This window comes from Doryrhamphus excisus, linkage group LG5 (genome assembly GCF_037039965.1).
Source record: "Doryrhamphus excisus strain RoL-2023G ecotype Guam linkage group LG5, RoL_Dexc_Guam_v1.1, whole genome shotgun sequence".
In the NCBI taxonomy this organism is placed as follows: Eukaryota; Metazoa; Chordata; class Actinopteri; order Syngnathiformes; family Syngnathidae; genus Doryrhamphus; species Doryrhamphus excisus.
In genome coordinates, this window is record NC_136361.1 from 23,358,254 (window position 1) to 23,374,912 (window position 16,659).

Here is a 16,659-nt window from a genome sequence, read left to right on the forward strand (position 1 = left end):
TAGCGTTTGAAAAACTTTGTCTGAATATCCTATTGAGCCTAATGAGGGATACATCATTTCCTGCCAGAGTTAAAGAGCTGTCCAATCTCTGTGGAAACCTGCTGATAGCAGCTAGACTTTGCCCTGAGGCGCACCAACAATACAGGAAGAGCAGAAAGACTGGATTGTGGCTCGTACAGACCCAGGTAAGACACATTTGACGAGATTACACCTGTAAGCCATTGACTTGAGTGGAATAGTCCAACTAGTTATTGACGGCTTTTTGAGTGGGATTCCTTCAACTGATATTGAAGTCAGCTTCAGGGTACCTGCTGTAGATAGTGGAAAAATACAATAGAAGAGGACTTTGAGCTCATTATTGTATTCGTGTTATGATCTTTATTTTTACAATATTAAAATGATCATTAAATGTTTGAAATACATACGGTCAAATATTCACAGTTTTGAGTGACATAAGAGGTTTTAATGTAACATGTTAATCGGTGTGGCTGTAGTCTACCGCAGGGTAGATAGAATTAAACCCACTTATATGTATACATTATACCAGTATTATACCAGGTACAGTACAGCCCCAATAATAAGCACCTTATTGACTGAACGCCTACCTGCTAGCGTCAATCAAACCGATTCAATACCAATCTGATGTCAAAGCTCATTTAATTATGCCGGTGTCTCAATTGTCATTCAGGGCATTTTATGGCAGCTTTTAGTCATTATGGAGATAAGAATGACTTCCTGTTGGCCATGATGAATGATTTTAAAACAATACTGTCCTCGCGTGTACCTCAGGTTGAAGGAAATCTGGGTCTTGGTGTCTGTTTCTCCTTCATCCAAACATCAGTTAATCATCTCCGCGGCCAGTCAATACGCATATGCCTCAATTAATCACCGGCTGAGGACAATAATTAAGTGTTCGTCACAGATGGCTCTTATTTTGTAATCGCCCGTTAGTGTCCAATGGAAATGACTAGCGACTGCCTCAAAGGGTGACTGGATGTCGCAGCCCTGACCTCGCATGTGCTTGCGTGCTTCTGTTGACTAAATGGTGGAGCAGAATGGAGCTGGATAATGGGAACGGAAGCGATAGCCGTGGACCTCAGCCGCCGCCCTACAACCCTTACTATTATGGCCAGAACCCACACGCAGGGAAGACCTACCAAGTAAGTGAAACATTGCTGATAGTTACTGACGTTGACGTCAAGACATGCAACTCACTAGATTGGGCTCATGGGAAAAGAGGAGATTTTCACATTAATTTTAAGGAAAATACAATGAAAAATAGGACCGGACAAACAAACATTATTCAACCGACTCACCAAACAATGCAAATATGTTTATAAATGTTTATTGTCCCACAAATTGACCTGAAACGATATTATTGTCGACATTATTTGAGACCAAACAAAGCACTGTCATGATAGTAATAATGTCTTATAATATTGCAATATTTCCTTTAATATGTCATCAGGCTGCAGGGCGGTCGAGTGGTTAGCATGCAGACCTCACAGTAGACCCGAGAGACCCGAGTTCAATCCCACCGTCGGCCATCTCTGTGTGGAGTTTGCAGGTTAATTGGCGACTCCAAATTGTCAATAGGTATACATGTGAGTGTGAATGGTTGTTTGTCTATATGTGCCCTGTGATTGGCTGGCCACCAGTCCAGAGTGTACCCCGCCTCTCGCCTGAAAACAGCTGGGATAGGCTCCAGCACCCCCTGCAACCCTTGTGAGGATAAGCAGTAAAAAAAAAAATGAATGAATATGTCATCAGGCAATTCATACCGTCTGTCAAACATTTGCAGCATTTCTTGAAATGGTGTTTTTTTTTGAAAAAAATGGGAAAAAAAACGACATACGTTTTTACTTATGTTTTTTGTCAAAAATCACCAAATTCAAACACTGGCATTTTATGCCATTTTTGGGTGCTTCTCAGGCCCCTGAAGCGTGTGTGTGAGGTTAGGGTTAGGGTTAGGGTTAGGGTTAGGGTTAGGGTTAGGGTTAGGGTTAGGGTTAGGGTTAGGGTTAGGGTTAGGGTTAGGGTTAGGGTTAGGGTTAGGGTTAGGGTTAGGGGTTCAGGTTAGGGTTAGAGTTAACCCTCTAGCCCGGGGGGGTCAAACTAGCCCATGGAGGGTTTTCTGTCCAGCCGGTCACTAAAGCAGGTGATTTTAATGATTAACCCTCCTTTGGTTTGCTCGTCAATGAAATCACCTGCTGGAGAAACCGGTTGGAAAGAAAATCTGCAGTGCTTCGGCCGTCTGCTCTAACCCATCATGAAAACCGTCCCTTCCCATACACCGCAAATGTCGATGACATTGTTTGAACTAGAATATTTGTGCAAACCAGGTGGGGAAGGGTGACATTCCAGTGGTGACCCCTCCTGGCTACTACGACAACACGGTCCACTCAGAAGGACGGGCAGGAGACGTAGACCAGCATCAGTTTGGTCAACCAGCAGCAGCCAACTGCTGTCATGGCTTGGAGGAGAGTGTTTTTGCAGACGCCGCCGTTCGAAGAGGTGAGTCCTCACGGAAGAGGCAGTAATGAGAGGCACAGACGGAAGGAAACAAAGCGTTTGAGTTTGTTTGCACCTTTCAGAGCCGAATAAGGATAACCAATATTTACTGCCTCATTTGCTTTGCAGTGTTTTGTTAAAATTGATTTGAAAGTGAAAATTGTTCCCAGACTGCTGCTGCAATTCACCTCAGCTCTTCATCTCTCACACAATCCGAGTCTTTGGATTGAAATGAGAGCGTAAAATAGCAGGACAATAATGAAACGCTGCGCATCATAAACATGGCCGCCTTCATATTGCCTTTCACCGTTTGACAGTTGCAGGCTCATTTTACACACCTTCCTCCTCCATCCGCCTGCATGGACTGTGTATTCCTCTGTCAACAGGTTTCATAAGGAAAGTCTACCTGACCTTGATGATTCAGCTGCTGGTGACTGTTGGGATCATCTGTGCTTTCCTTTACTGGTGAGGCGCCGATACACCAGGGAACACCTTCAGGAACACCTTCAGGAACACCTTCAGGACGAGATGAATCGCTGTCAGGCAGCTGGCTGCCAATTAAACTGGAGTGTAATCTGTCACAGCAGACGCGTCAAGAACTGGCAAAAGTGTCTATACACAAACTTTGGGTAAAAAAAAACTGCAAAAAAACATAGAACCGGATATGCTCTAGTAGAGTGTATATCTCTACCAATACATAATAATGCCACATATTTATTTGTTCTGCTTGTTATGGCGTAATTATAAGTCAATTTGGATGTACTTTATATCAAAGTACCACTATAGTGGTGTAGTACATATAGTACAATAAATACAACTAAATGCACGGTTGTAAACGACCTTAAGGTATCCCACATGTACATAATATGTACATAAACTACAAAAATTATTACGTTTTACTCTGGTTTCCTTCCACAGTCCAAAACAACATTTTAGGTTCATTGGAGCTTCTAAATCAGGGGTGTCCTAAGTTTTTCCACAGAGGGCTGCATACATAAAAGTGTCATTACACAAACTTTGATTAAAAAAAACTGCAAAAAACATAGAAGCGGGTATGCTCTAGTAGAGTGTATATCTCTATCAATACATAATAATGGCACATATTTATTTGTTCTGCTTGTTATGGCGTAATTATAAGTCAATTTGGATGTACTTTATATCAAAGTACCACTATAATGGTATAGTACATATAGTACAGTAAATACAACTAAATGCACGGTTGTAGACGACATTTTAGGTTCATTGGAGCTTCTAAATCAGGGGTGTCCTAAGTTTTTCCACAGAGGGCTGCATACATAAAAGTGTCATTACACAAACTTTGAGTAAAAAAAACGCAAAAAACATAGTAGAAGCGGGTATGCTCTAGTAGAGTGTATATCTCTATCAATACATAATAATGGCAGATATTTATTTGTTCTGACTGTTGGCGTAATTATAAGTCGATTTGGATGTACTTTATGTCAAAGTACCACTATAGTGGTATAGTACAATAAATACAACTAAATCCATGGTTGTAGACGACCTTAACGTATCCCACATGTACTTAAACCACAAACACTATGAAGTTTTACTCTGGTTTCCTTCCACAGTCCACAACAACATTTTAGGTTCATTGGAGCTTCTAAATCAGGGGTGTCCTAAGTTTTTCCACAAAGGGCTGCATACTAAAAAAAAAAAAAAATTTTTTTTAAAAGCACCAGACTGGTGCTTCTTCTAATATTACGGCTTAAAAAACAAATCTCTCCTAACTTACCTTGTGTAATATTTCAACCTCCGCAGCCTTGAAATAATATCGGTAAGAATGCTTTTAGAGGTAAATATGTGTGACAAGATGGTAAAGAAAAAAATGTAATTTCGACCTTGCAATATGTTTGCTCACAGTGGTTATAGAGCTTTATGTCTTGCATTATGGATACAGTAGAACGCTGCACTAGTAATTTCTTTTCATAAATTGCATTCAGCTCCCATGTGCATGATGCTCTGTCCTCTGTTAATATTTAATGCAATGATTCTATTGCCGCCGTCAAAGAAATAGCAAGTCTATTAAATGCGGCTGCTCTCCTCTCCCTTTTTCTTATCAAATAACAGGGACACTCTCAGGGAATGGACGAGGACAAACAACTGGTTCACCTACACCATGATGTAAGTTATCACAACCATTGGTTGGATGCTATTTCCAACACTTTGGATGCCCTAAAACACGTTGGTGTGCTCCTTAAATGGAAATGCTGCTAATAAAAGTGATAAAAGTAAACCACAGAGCGTCAGCGTCTCAGCTGACGAAACGTCCACGGTGCATAAATAAGCACCTTCAGCAAACCCGCTATTGTTGTTTATTGGCTATTTTTACCAGTCTATATTGTGTGGGAAACAGGGCGGCGGTGATGGTACTCCTCGTGCTTTTGTCCTGCTGTGACAACATCCGTCGCCGCGTCCCCCTCAATTTCATCACCATGGGAGTGTTTGTGAGTGACAGGCTGAGTCGCAGTCAGCCATCAAATGAAAGCCTCACCTGCTCTCCTTTACCTGCTTTGTTATTGTGTCTGTCATGTTGACTTGTTCTTTGTCCCCCCGCCTCCTTGTCTGGGGAAGACTCTTGCAGAGGGCCTGATGCTGGGGTCCATCACAGTGTGAGTATCTCTTCCCCAACCTCATGCGGAATTATGGACACCCTAGCTTCCCAAAGTGGGGTACGCGTATGCCGTGAATAAAAATGAAAACCAACTTAATCCTGAAACTCAAAGTCAGGCCTGATGGCCTCTTGGTGCCCAGCAAACCGAGTAGGAAGAAGGAAGGAGACACAGCATGGACGTCTTCATGGCTCTGTGTGAGATTTATGAATAAGTAAATATGTTGATGATTATGGGGTACATTAACAATGGAGCACCGACGGGACATGGAGAAAAATATGTTTTATGACATCTCACAAAACTTTTGAGAGATGACACCTGTCGAAAACTTTCAGATGCAATGATACAAAAAAAGGGTTTAGGGTTGGGGTTGGACTTGGGGTTAGGATTAGGGTTAGAGTTAGGATAAGGTTAGGGCTAGGGTTAGGGTTGGGGTTGGGGTTGGTTTTGAGTTAGGGTAGTGTTAAGGTTGGGGTTTGGGTTGGGTTGGGGTACAGTTAAGGTTGGGGTTTGGGTTAGGGTTGGGGTTAGGGTAGGGTTAAGGTTGTGGTTGGGTTAGGGTAGGTTTGGGGTTAGGGTTGGGGTTGGTTTTGAGTTAGGGTAGGGTTAAGGTTGGTGTTGGGGTAAGGGTAGGGTAAAGGTTTGGGTTAGGGTTGGGGTTGAGGTTTGGGTTGGGGTAGGGTTAAGGTTGGGGTTTGGGTTAGGGTAGGTTTGGGGTTAGGGTTGGGGTTGGTTTTGAGTTAGGGTAGGGTTAAGGTTGGTGTTGGGGTAAGGGTAGGGTAAAGGTTTGGGTTAGGGTTGGGGTTGAGGTTTGGGTTGGGGTAGGGTTAAGGTTGGGGTTTGGGTTAGGGTTAGGGTTGGGGTAGGGTTAAGGTTGGGGTTTGGGTTAGGGTTAGGGTTGGGGTAGGGTTAAGGTTGGGGTTTGGGTTAGGGTTAGAGTTAGGGTTGGGATTGGGGTTTTGGTTAGGGTAGAGTTAAGGTTGGGGTTGGGACTAGGGTTAAGGTTGGGGTTAGGGTTTGGGTCGGGGTTGGGGTTAGGGTAGGGTTAAAGTTGGGATTGGGGTTAGGGTAAGGGTAGGGTAAAGGTTTGGGTTGGGGTTGGGGTTTGGGTTAGGGTTAAGGTTGGGATTGGGATTGGAGTTGGGGTTAGGGTTAAGTTTGGGTTTGGGGTTAGGGTAGGGTTAATTGATTGAAAGCAATTGAAAATGAAAATTGTTTGAAACTTTCCGATTGAAAGAGACATATCGTTTAAAAAAAGCAACTATGGTACGTTAGCCTTCCCTTCCTGTCCGTCCATTCATCTACCAACTGAAAGCCAGCCTGTACAGCCACTAACCCCCCATTCCTATATACTCTACCAACCTCCTCTACCTAAATCATAAAGCATGCAGCAACCACGTTTTTAACGAGAGAAACACATGGTCAAAAAAGCAGTTTTGATGTGCCGATGACTGTGTAAACACCAGTTTCCGTTGAAGCCGTCTTATGAATAATACACTGACATTATCATATTCATGGCGGCCTGTCATAAGTGAAACTGATATAAAATGAAGATGAGCCATACATTATGGAACGCGTGTCTAGTGGGGGCCATCTGCAAAGCCGAGACACAAAAGAAACAGGACTGCATTTTTATGAGAAACATCATGTATGTCTGACACCTTCTCGGTACGAAACTACGGGGGTGCTGCTTAACGACATCCTTTGATTTGGTACAACTGCAGGTTCTACTCCGCCGAAGCCGTTCTGTGGGCCGTGGGGGCGACTGCGCTGGTGTCCTTTTCCCTGAGTGTATTCGCTATGCAGACCAAGGTGAGGTCACACACTCCGGTTTAGCTTGGGAAGGGGACTTATCGTAAAACCGCAGTGGCTTGGCTGCGGCTCCGAGGTAAATGTCCGTGCTGCACTCAAAGACGCTCAACTCAGCATGGTCAAAAAATATCGATATGCTCTCTGCCCTCGCAAAAGTATGATTACTGCTGAGATCAGGTTTTGTCAATCAGGTTAATTCCTTCTTCTCAGTGTTGGCACAACGAAATCCCTTGGTGGCCCTCAAACAGTGCAGGCTATTTGCTATCGGCTATCTCTGAGCCGTGCTAACACCATGCGGTACGGTGCTTTGGGTGGGAAGCCCTGGTGGGAAGCCCTGGTCTCGATTCCAAGGGATAAGGAACATTTTGTTCAAGTCTTTAGGTTAGATGGTAGTCAATGTGGCATCTCGAAGGAGTCATTCTGTGGGATCTTTTCTACATGGCGCATTATCTCGTTTAAGTAGTACTCTATACCTCAGATTTTAGTACACATATTACTGAAGATTATGTAAGCATACTGGTCTAAGATAAAAGTGGCTGGTAATAAAAACATGTTTTTATTGTGCCCTTTTGACCTTGATTTCAGAAGTTTAACCCCTGAGTCCAATTAATCATGTAAGGTTTTACTCTGATGTCCCAAAATGATGCATATCATAAAAGTTTAATATACAGTATGAATATTTTTACTTATAAATACTTCATACATAAACATTTATGCACTTACAGCAAAGCTTTTTATTAGTTTTAAAATTAATTTTTAACTGTTTTGTCATAACAACTGCTTTCCTCCCCCATTCCAAAAACATGTTGGCTTCATTGAATGAATATGAATATGAATAAGAATATGGGTGGGAATGCTTGTTTGTCGATATGTGCCCTGTGATTGGCTAGCCTGCCTCTCGCCCAAAGACAGCTGGGATAGGCTCCAGCTTACCCCTGCAAGCCTAGAAAATGGATGGATGGTCAGCTAGTACACGTGTATTGTGTAGTAATCAATAAAGAAACAAATTGCAACAAATTGCCATATTTGGGATTTGATTAGGTGAACAGAGGAGATTTATTTATTTGGTATTCATGGAACAAAAATCATCATCAGGATTACAGCATAGCAAAAATATTGTATGTGGAAACACAATGGGAGTCAATAGGACCACGTTGGTCCAAGGGTAAAGCTCGTAGCCCCGCCCCCCTGGATTGCAAGGAACTGTACAGCTCGGGAGAGATGAGTCTTCCTCCTACTGTATGCGGAAGGACAAGAAAATTATGGGATGCTGGACTTTACACTAATCATTTTCAATTTCACGCCAAAGTAGGTTTGAGTGACATTTTAAAAAGTCTCATTATAAGGTGTGATATTTTATCAGCATACATCCTAGCGAGAACGTGTCCATTGGAGACAATGGAGGTTCCTTCAATAAATGGCTTGTTCAGCGCACGTTAGAGCGCATGGACTCAAATAGGGGAATCAAATTGGGCAAAATGGGAAGGACGTTTAGAGATGATTATTCATTTACTTTTAGTGGCGCTTTGAAATGTTTAAAGATACTTTTTGGAGCTAAAGTAGCGTAATTATTCTAGTCTCATGATGATGGCATGATATTGGTAATGGTTTTATTTCATTTGAACATGCATCAGATTACAATTGAGTGCATCCCATAATCAGTTCCCAGTTCCACATGTCCAAAAGGAGTAGGAAGAAGCAAAGCTTATTAAATCCTACCCCTCCATCTAGTACTTTTACAATCAGTACAATCAACTGTTACATTTGTTCACTTCCTGCTTTCCTAATATGGTTTAAATTTTTAAATTTTTAAATTTTTAAATTTTTAAATTTTTAAATTTTTAAATTTTTAAATTTTTAAATTTTTAAATTTTTAAATTTTTAAATTTTTCAAATTTTTAAATTTTTAAATTTTTAAATTTTTAAATTTTTAAATTTTTAAATTTTTAAATTTTTAAATTTTTAAATTTTTTAATTTTTTAATTTTTTAATTTTTAAATTTTTAAATTTTTAAATTTTTAAATTTTTAAATTTTTAAATTTTTAAATTTTTAAATTTTTAAATTAAAAAAAAATTTGTCCCGTACCCGTGATATTATACGTTATATGTATACTATACTGACATAACATCACAAAAAGGGGTTGTTTTACATCCAAATGCTAATTATTTACAGTATTAATTAGAACTTTCTCATTTGGAAGTGAACTATGTGTGCACACATTCAAATTTCCTGACTCTTCAGGACTCTCTCACTTCCTCCTTTCTGTCGTGTTGATGGTTTGTTTCCGATTTGACGTCTGTCTTGTAGTTGCAGGTCAGGTAATCAGTGGTAGTGATTCTCCGAGGTAACAACCATCACTTCCTGTCTGTCTGATAAGGGCATGCAGGCCCGAACTCAGCCTCCTCTACTTCTGTGCCAGCGATGCATCTAGTTGATGAATTATCCAGCATCGTTAGTCATAATCGTTAGTATATTCACACGTTGAACTGTCATGCGTCTTCATCACTCAGTAATCCGGGACGCATCACAGCCCAGCTGCAATGCTCCACGACCTTGAGTGGCCTTGACCGCCATGACGAGCATCAATGAAAGATGTTCCGGCAACTGGGTGTGTTTTTCCAGGCTGGTCACATCCTCTATTTTCCTCTCCCGTCTGACTCCAGTGGGACTTCACCATGGCGAGTGGGAGCCTGTGGGTGTTTGCATGGACGCTGCTTTCGTTTGCGCTGCTCTGTGCAATCCTCCGATCTCAGGTAAACAGGAAGACGGGCAGGCTTGCATCCGTGATGATACGTAGCTGGGAGGAGAACAATGCGTACGCATTCCTGGCTGGTCTACTTTCACACTACAGAAGCACCCTGGAAGCTGGCATGCTGACTACACACTTTTTTTTATACTTCATTTACATAAACGAGGCTCTTAAATGTGCTAAAATATACATGTTTCCATAATAATAATTAAAAGGCTATATGATTTTTTAATCAATATATTTATGAAAGGTGATAAATTGAAGCTGTGAAATTTGCAGCACAATATGTTAACACATCTTATAAGATTATTATTCACCGTTTGGTATATCTGAAGTATGTGCATTGTCAGTGTATATTATAAATAAATGACATTATATAATGATATTTATTTAACATACATATGTTAAATACTGACAATGCACATATTTCAGATATACCAAACGGTGATGAACTCCGTATATAATCTTATAAGATGTGTTAACATATTGTGCTTCAAATTTCACAGCTTCACTTTATCACCTTTTTCATAAATATATTGATTAATAAATCATATAGCCTTTTAATTATTATTTAATTATTATTATTATAGAAATATGTATATTTTAGTAACTTTAAGAGCTTCTTTGTGTAAATGAATCATTAAAAAGTATATTGATTCATAAATCATACAGCCTTTTAATGATTATTTAATTATTATTATAGAAACATGTATATGAAACATGTATATTTTAGTACGTTTAAGAGCCTCTTTGTGTAAATCAATTATAAATAAATGACATGATATAGTGATATATATTATATATATTTAACATATATGTGAAATAAATATCACTATATCATGTCATTTATTTATAATATACACTGACAATGCACATATTTCAGATATACCAAACGGTGATGAACTCCTTCCATCACAGCCGTCCCTCTTTTACCGCCGTTTGTCATCATTTCCACTGATTTTTCAAGGCACACAGATGATTGTGTTAGATAGACATAGTATACACCATGTTTATATTTACTATATATTATATACCAAAATGTTAGACTACGATCATTGTTGATCGTCCAAATTGTCCATAGGTATGAATGTGAGTGTGAATGGTTGTTTGTCTATATGTGTCCTGTGATTGGCTGGCCACCAGTCCAGGGTGTACCCGCGCCTCTCACTCAAAGACAGCTGGGATAGGCTCCAGCACCCCCCGCGAGGATAAGCGATAGAAAATGAATGAATGAATATGTCATCAGGCAATTCATACCGTCTGTCAAACATTTGCAGCATTTCTTGAAATGTTGTTTTTTCATTAGGGTTGTCAGAACAATTCCAGTATATATGATTCTTGATTCTTGATTATGATTATATGATGATTTGCAATTGAACCGTGTGTGTGCACGTGTGTGTGCACGTGTTTGTCACATGCACTTCTGCCACCTTGAGGTCGTTTTTCATCTTAAACCGCATCAAAGTTGCCATCTTCTTCTCCAGTATTGTAGACTTGCAGCAACATGTATAAATCTGTCTGTGGTGGCGAGTGGGTTAATCACGATTAATTCATTTGTAAACTGTGATTAAGCTGGTGACACATGTTAACGTTTGACACCCCGGAAACGATCCATCTGACTGCTTTTTGTCTCCAACAGTTTGCGTACATCGCCTACGCCTGCCTGGGCACCCTGCTGTTTTCCCTGGTAAGAACACCCCACACCTGTCAGGAATGAAATAAGCTCTCCAACGCTGACCTTTCCGAGCCAAATAAATCTCCATCAAAGTTGGCTTAATGTCAGCGGTGTGAATGAGATGCAAGATGTGATCCCAGGGCTAAGCCGCGCACGGCTAGCATCCCGGTCGTTAGCGCAAATAGACAGACTCTGATGTCCTTGTGCCCTTTTATTCCACTTGTACACCTCTTAACAACGGGGGGCTTCATTCTCACAGCCGTCTTCCCCACATGCCCTTGGTTGGTGACCCCCGCCGTCTTACAGGGGGGGGGGCTCACAGAGCCCAAACAGGCCGTCAGGAGAAAGTTCCAGTTTATTTGGCTGTATGGAATTATTCATGAGCGGCGCTCCCCGGCCCTCGCTGGCTCCGGGTCTCTTTAATCACACAAACAAGTTGTGGTCACGACTGCTGCTGGAGCGTCTCCTCTGTGTCTATCTCTGCAGTACCTGGTGTTCGATACCCAGCGCATCGTGGGCGGCAAGCACAGGAAATGTGAGGTCTCTCCTGAGGAATACGTTTTCGCTGCCCTCAGCCTCTACCTGGACATTGTTGTGTTGTTCCTCTTCTTGCTGAAACTCATCAACCTCTGTCGCTGACACCGGAGCCGCCAGCCGGGGGCCGTGATGCCGCGTCTCGCAACAATCAGGCTCCCGGTTCTAACATCCAGGTCCATATTTCATCACTTTCTTCTCAACCAGCAAAGGATCATGGTGCAACCAGGATGGAGATCTTTTACTGCTAAAGTGGACCTTTGCTTTGGATAGCAAGTTAGATTACCGACAGACTAATATTGCTTTGATGATTGACAGGCAGTCTCATCCATCATCTCTCGTCACCTAAAGTGAGCTGGGATAGAATAACACAACAAATGGTACAGTATCGCCCATGGATGTTTTTAGCTGGAATGATGCAACAAAATGGGATCAAATTACTATTTTCAGTTATAGTTAAATGTGTTATGTCCAAAATGATTTAGTATATTTATCAACACAAGCATATCCATCGGTCAACCATATCAATCGCCTTATTAAAAAAACCAAAACATGTATACACTCCAACTGCAGAAGAAACGTGAGTTAGAATGTTTGAAGCCGCCATTTTGGAATGATAAACGATGCTGCTTGTGCGGAGGTCATCAAAGTAACGTCAAATTGGAGAATTTCATTGAGTTCAATGATTGGAAAATCTAACTTCTAAAAAAAATAAATGTGGGAATTTTGATTACGTCTGCTCGGGAATTTTGCTGAAAAAGCCCAGGCTACGTTAGAATAGAACAAAACATGGAAAGTCCTGAAACTTAAGTCCATTAAGCTCAGTTATATGATTTTCATATAAATATTTTCATATATTTGTCATTAACCTGTCAAACACCTTTGTCACTTTGTTCTTGTTTAATATCAACGTCATAAGGCTTTGGGATTCGGTATTCATAACCCCACCAATTAGAAGACAATTGGGCAAATAAATCAACTTTTTCTCTGTGAATATGCTGGATCATCAGCACTAAACATTTAGCCCAAGTCAGCAATGATCTATAAATGTGTGATAATTCCGTTAATATGTACAACAGACGTTTCCCGATCGTAGTAAAATAGCACAATTTTCACGTTTATGTCACTATGCTTTGTTTGGCGGTCCTTGAAAGCACCATGCTGTGAAATGCAACAGTATCGAACGTACGTATGTACTGCAACATCTACATAGGATATTAGATAGCATATAGGCATAAATGAGGAAGGTTTGGAATTGACCAAATAATTTAAAAGTCACTCTTATTGCAAATGTTGATCCAAAACTGGAGACTGTTAAGCTAACAGGAGGGGTAAAAAAAAAAAAAAAAATATATATATATATATATATATATGTGTGTATATATCGTATTTTCTGGACTACAAGTCGCTCTGGAGTATAAGTCGCACAAGGCCAAGAATACATAATTAGGTAGAAAAAAAACATACACAAGTCGCACTGGAGTGTAAGTCACATTTTTTGCGGGTAATTTATTTTCCAAACTACTTGACCAAAACCGACATTACGTCCTCTTGGAAGGCAAGTTCTAACAATAAAAGAATAGAGAACAAGCTGAATAGGTGTAAGATATGCTAACACTATGGTTAAATTGTAATATTAAATAATATTCAAAAATAAACATGAACAGAAAAGGTGTCCAGTTTTTTCATTTATAGGTCGCTCCGGAGTATAAGTCGCAGGAACAGCCAACCTAAAAAAAAAAGTGCGACTTATAGTCCGGAAAATCCGGATGTTCGTCATTCGCCGTATTCAGAAGAAAAATCCCACCACCAAAAGTCAACACATATTTTATTGGCATCACACACCAAACAATTCATATAAAGAGGGAATGTATCAAGTATAGACTATGAAAGTGCAAAGAGCATTTCAAGGATTAGTGGCTTTACAATAGAAAATCTCAATGAGTTAGAAAATGTTATTGAAATAATTCACCTGGACAGTTGGAGGTGTCTTCCACAATATGGTATATCCTGTGTTTCACTACCACATTAACCGCTGCTCCACACATCACATGGCACTCACAGTTGAACAACTTCAAGAAATCTGCCAAAGCAATCTTCATGTATCTAGACCTAATTATTAGAAAACAAACTTCAGATCAGTGAGGCACAAAGCTGACAAAAAAACTCCCATCAATCGTGTTTCAGTTCCTTTGTCATTCCTTCAGTGGACTTACAGATTTACCTTTCATTTCAAATAAATAGCAATTTCTATTGCAACCGTCCTCCGTTTTAGTGTCTTCTGGTCTCCAGGAGGTCAAGTCCAAATCAATAATGACATGAAATACTCATCCGCAGGAAAACCAAATTAGAATAATAAAAAAAAGCAACACAAACCTATGGAATTTGGGAGGAAAGTATGAGGAGCGTCACCACTCCGAAACAGAACCATTCCCTCCCAAAACGAGGTTTGGTTGGTGCATTTTAAACTTCACGTGACAGAAATAACATCAAAGTACTATGTACTCGCTTACACTGTGAATACTGCGTAAAGAGTATACTTGTAAAACCGTGATTGAAATAAAGGCACTGTATCTTTAACTGTGGAGAGAACCCCTCCATGATTCATCTGCACGGCCGTGTGGAGGCTCTCGCGTCACGTGAAGACGAGCCAGAGATCCGTTACACGGTCTTGATGGAGCCGCGTTTGAAAAGGTCGAATGCGACTTCCCAATGACGTTTTTTTTTTCTGCAGTCCAAACAAGACCGCTTCCTGATTGGTCTCTTCATGCCGTACAACTCCACCGCTCCGCTACATCATCACGGCAGAGTCAATAGAAGTCCCAAGCAGCGGTGGAAAAGCCTGGTTAGATGCTGACTGAAAGGATGTTAGGTCAGCTCTACAGTATCACCTTCCATTACTATTACTCGAGTATTTGGAGGGCTGGTGGATGAAAGTCTCACATACTAAAATACTCGTCTAATTTGGTGAAACTCATCTAAACTTCACTGCAGCTTTTTTTGGAGTTTTATCAACAGCGTGAACATCAGGTTGAAACCAAGGCCGGACACGTTCACACCACATGTTGACTGCTGGATGGCATTGCTCTTAAATACAGGCACGATCTGATTTACGGAAGAATCCACTTTGTGACTGTAAACTGTGCTGTGATGGTCGGCGTGGAGCCACCAGGAAGCAGGCCGACAGACAGGAATGAGTTGGTTCTCTATGTACCCTAAAGATCAGGTCAACAAAGTACCAGGACAGTAGCGGCAGCAGACGGCGTGTTGGCCCAGCAATGCTTTAAAAATAACCAAAAACGGTCGTGAAAAAGACCGATGTTAGATTGGATACCGTTCTGAATCTGTCTGTGCGGTGAATAAGCGAATAAGAAGAAACGATTTCAAGGTCAGCGACTACAGTATGTGACTCCAGTGTTGTCGGTCACATCGCAGGGACGACAGTTCCACGGCTCGTCAAATCTCCGTTTTACCTACATTCGATTCTACAGTGGTCAATGTCAAATACTTGGCGCAGGATTCATTTGAGAAATGTTCTCCATGACTACCAGGTGGACCCTTCCCATCGGTTGGAGATGTAAACACGTTCTCTGCTCTCTCACGTTCTCTGAAGTTGCAAAAGCGGTACAACTTCATCCTGTATACATTCCAACCACACGTAGCAGTACAACTGTGAAGACCTTTGACCTGCCAAGTGGATCATACCAAGTGGATTTGCTCCTCCCAGTCTGAGGAGCTGCTGCTGGCTAACTGATCAGAGACACATTGAGGTGTGTCGACGTGACAGACCTTTGGGTCGCCCCGCTCCTCACGGTCCCCGGCTGTGCCATGGGTGCGTTTGTAAGGTAGCGGCATGGCGTCCAGCCCCACTAGATGGAGCTGCGTCGGCCTCTCTACAACATGGCATTCCTTTTTCTCCATGTCACAAATTCTCGAGGAACCAAAAGCGACGTCTGGCATTCCTTCCTGAGACTTCCTGCCGTCATGGAGGACGACGACCCCGGCGTTGGCCTCTTCCTGCAGGCACTGGTGTCCACCTGCAGGGAGTTCATCCACATTTGTGTCCGTGTCAGAAGAGGTGGAGGGGACCAGGGTGATACCTTGAGGGTTCATGTCGTGAAACCATGCCATGATGTTGCCCAGCAAATTAGCATTTGCCGCTAAAGCAGAGGAGGAGCTGGGGTCATTGCTGCTGTATGTGGTCGAGTCTATTGTGTCGCTGGACGAGAAGACCCCCGTTGATGAGAAACTGCCACCCGGGGCTCCTGGTATTGGCACAGAGCAGCCGTTGCCTCGGGTGTGGCTGTCATAGAGCTGACCAGAGGTGGGGAGGCCCGGGGCAGCGGAGTAATGGCCGCTGATGCTGATGTTGCCGAGTCGAGCCAGGTTGTCTCCCAACTCCAGTAGTTCTGAGCTGCTTAAGGACACTCTGGGGGGGACCTCGACACCCGGGGCGCTCTGTTCAAGCCTTGAAGGCAAGGAGGTGCCAATCGCTCCGAGCGATGCTTCATTAGCGAGGGCATCGTGAGCGGACTGTTCCCCTGCCATCCCTGATTCCTGGAGTGACAGCTGGATGGCCAGTAGAATGTTGGGGTCATCATCCTCTAAAGAACCAAGACCCTGCAAGAAATCACAGCAGCACAATGGTCAGGATGTCTTGGGCATTGCCCACAAAACATGTCTGCTATGGTCCTGCAAGCTCTGCTATTAGTCCAGGCTGCTCAGTACAACAGTAACAGATGAAGAA

The 16,659-nt window shown here is 41.8% G+C and overlaps 2 protein-coding genes across 4 annotated transcripts in view; one reads left to right on the forward strand and one right to left on the reverse strand.

The window, feature by feature from the left end:
• On the forward strand, window positions 1–14,516 carry LOC131105321 (protein lifeguard 1). Its single transcript, XM_058053319.2, has 11 exons — window positions 1–185; window positions 1,055–1,160; window positions 2,343–2,514; window positions 2,898–2,976; window positions 4,600–4,653; window positions 4,886–4,976; window positions 5,104–5,141; window positions 6,866–6,953; window positions 9,618–9,707; window positions 11,343–11,390; window positions 11,865–14,516. The coding sequence occupies exons 2-11, from the start codon at window positions 1,056–1,058 to the stop codon at window positions 12,015–12,017; spliced, it is 918 nt and encodes a 305-aa protein (XP_057909302.2). The 5' UTR covers window positions 1–185; window position 1,055; the 3' UTR covers window positions 12,018–14,516.
• Window positions 13,724–16,659, reverse strand: part of LOC131105246 (ankyrin repeat and IBR domain-containing protein 1-like) — a 21,418-nt gene continuing 18,482 nt past the window's right edge. For all 3 annotated transcript variants that reach the window (XM_058053161.2, XM_058053159.2, XM_058053160.2), the window contains exon 20: window positions 13,724–16,532. In XM_058053161.2, coding sequence (XP_057909144.2) covers window positions 15,612–16,532 — 921 coding nt within the window. In that variant the 3' untranslated portion in view covers window positions 13,724–15,611. The remainder of the gene's footprint in view (window positions 16,533–16,659) is intronic.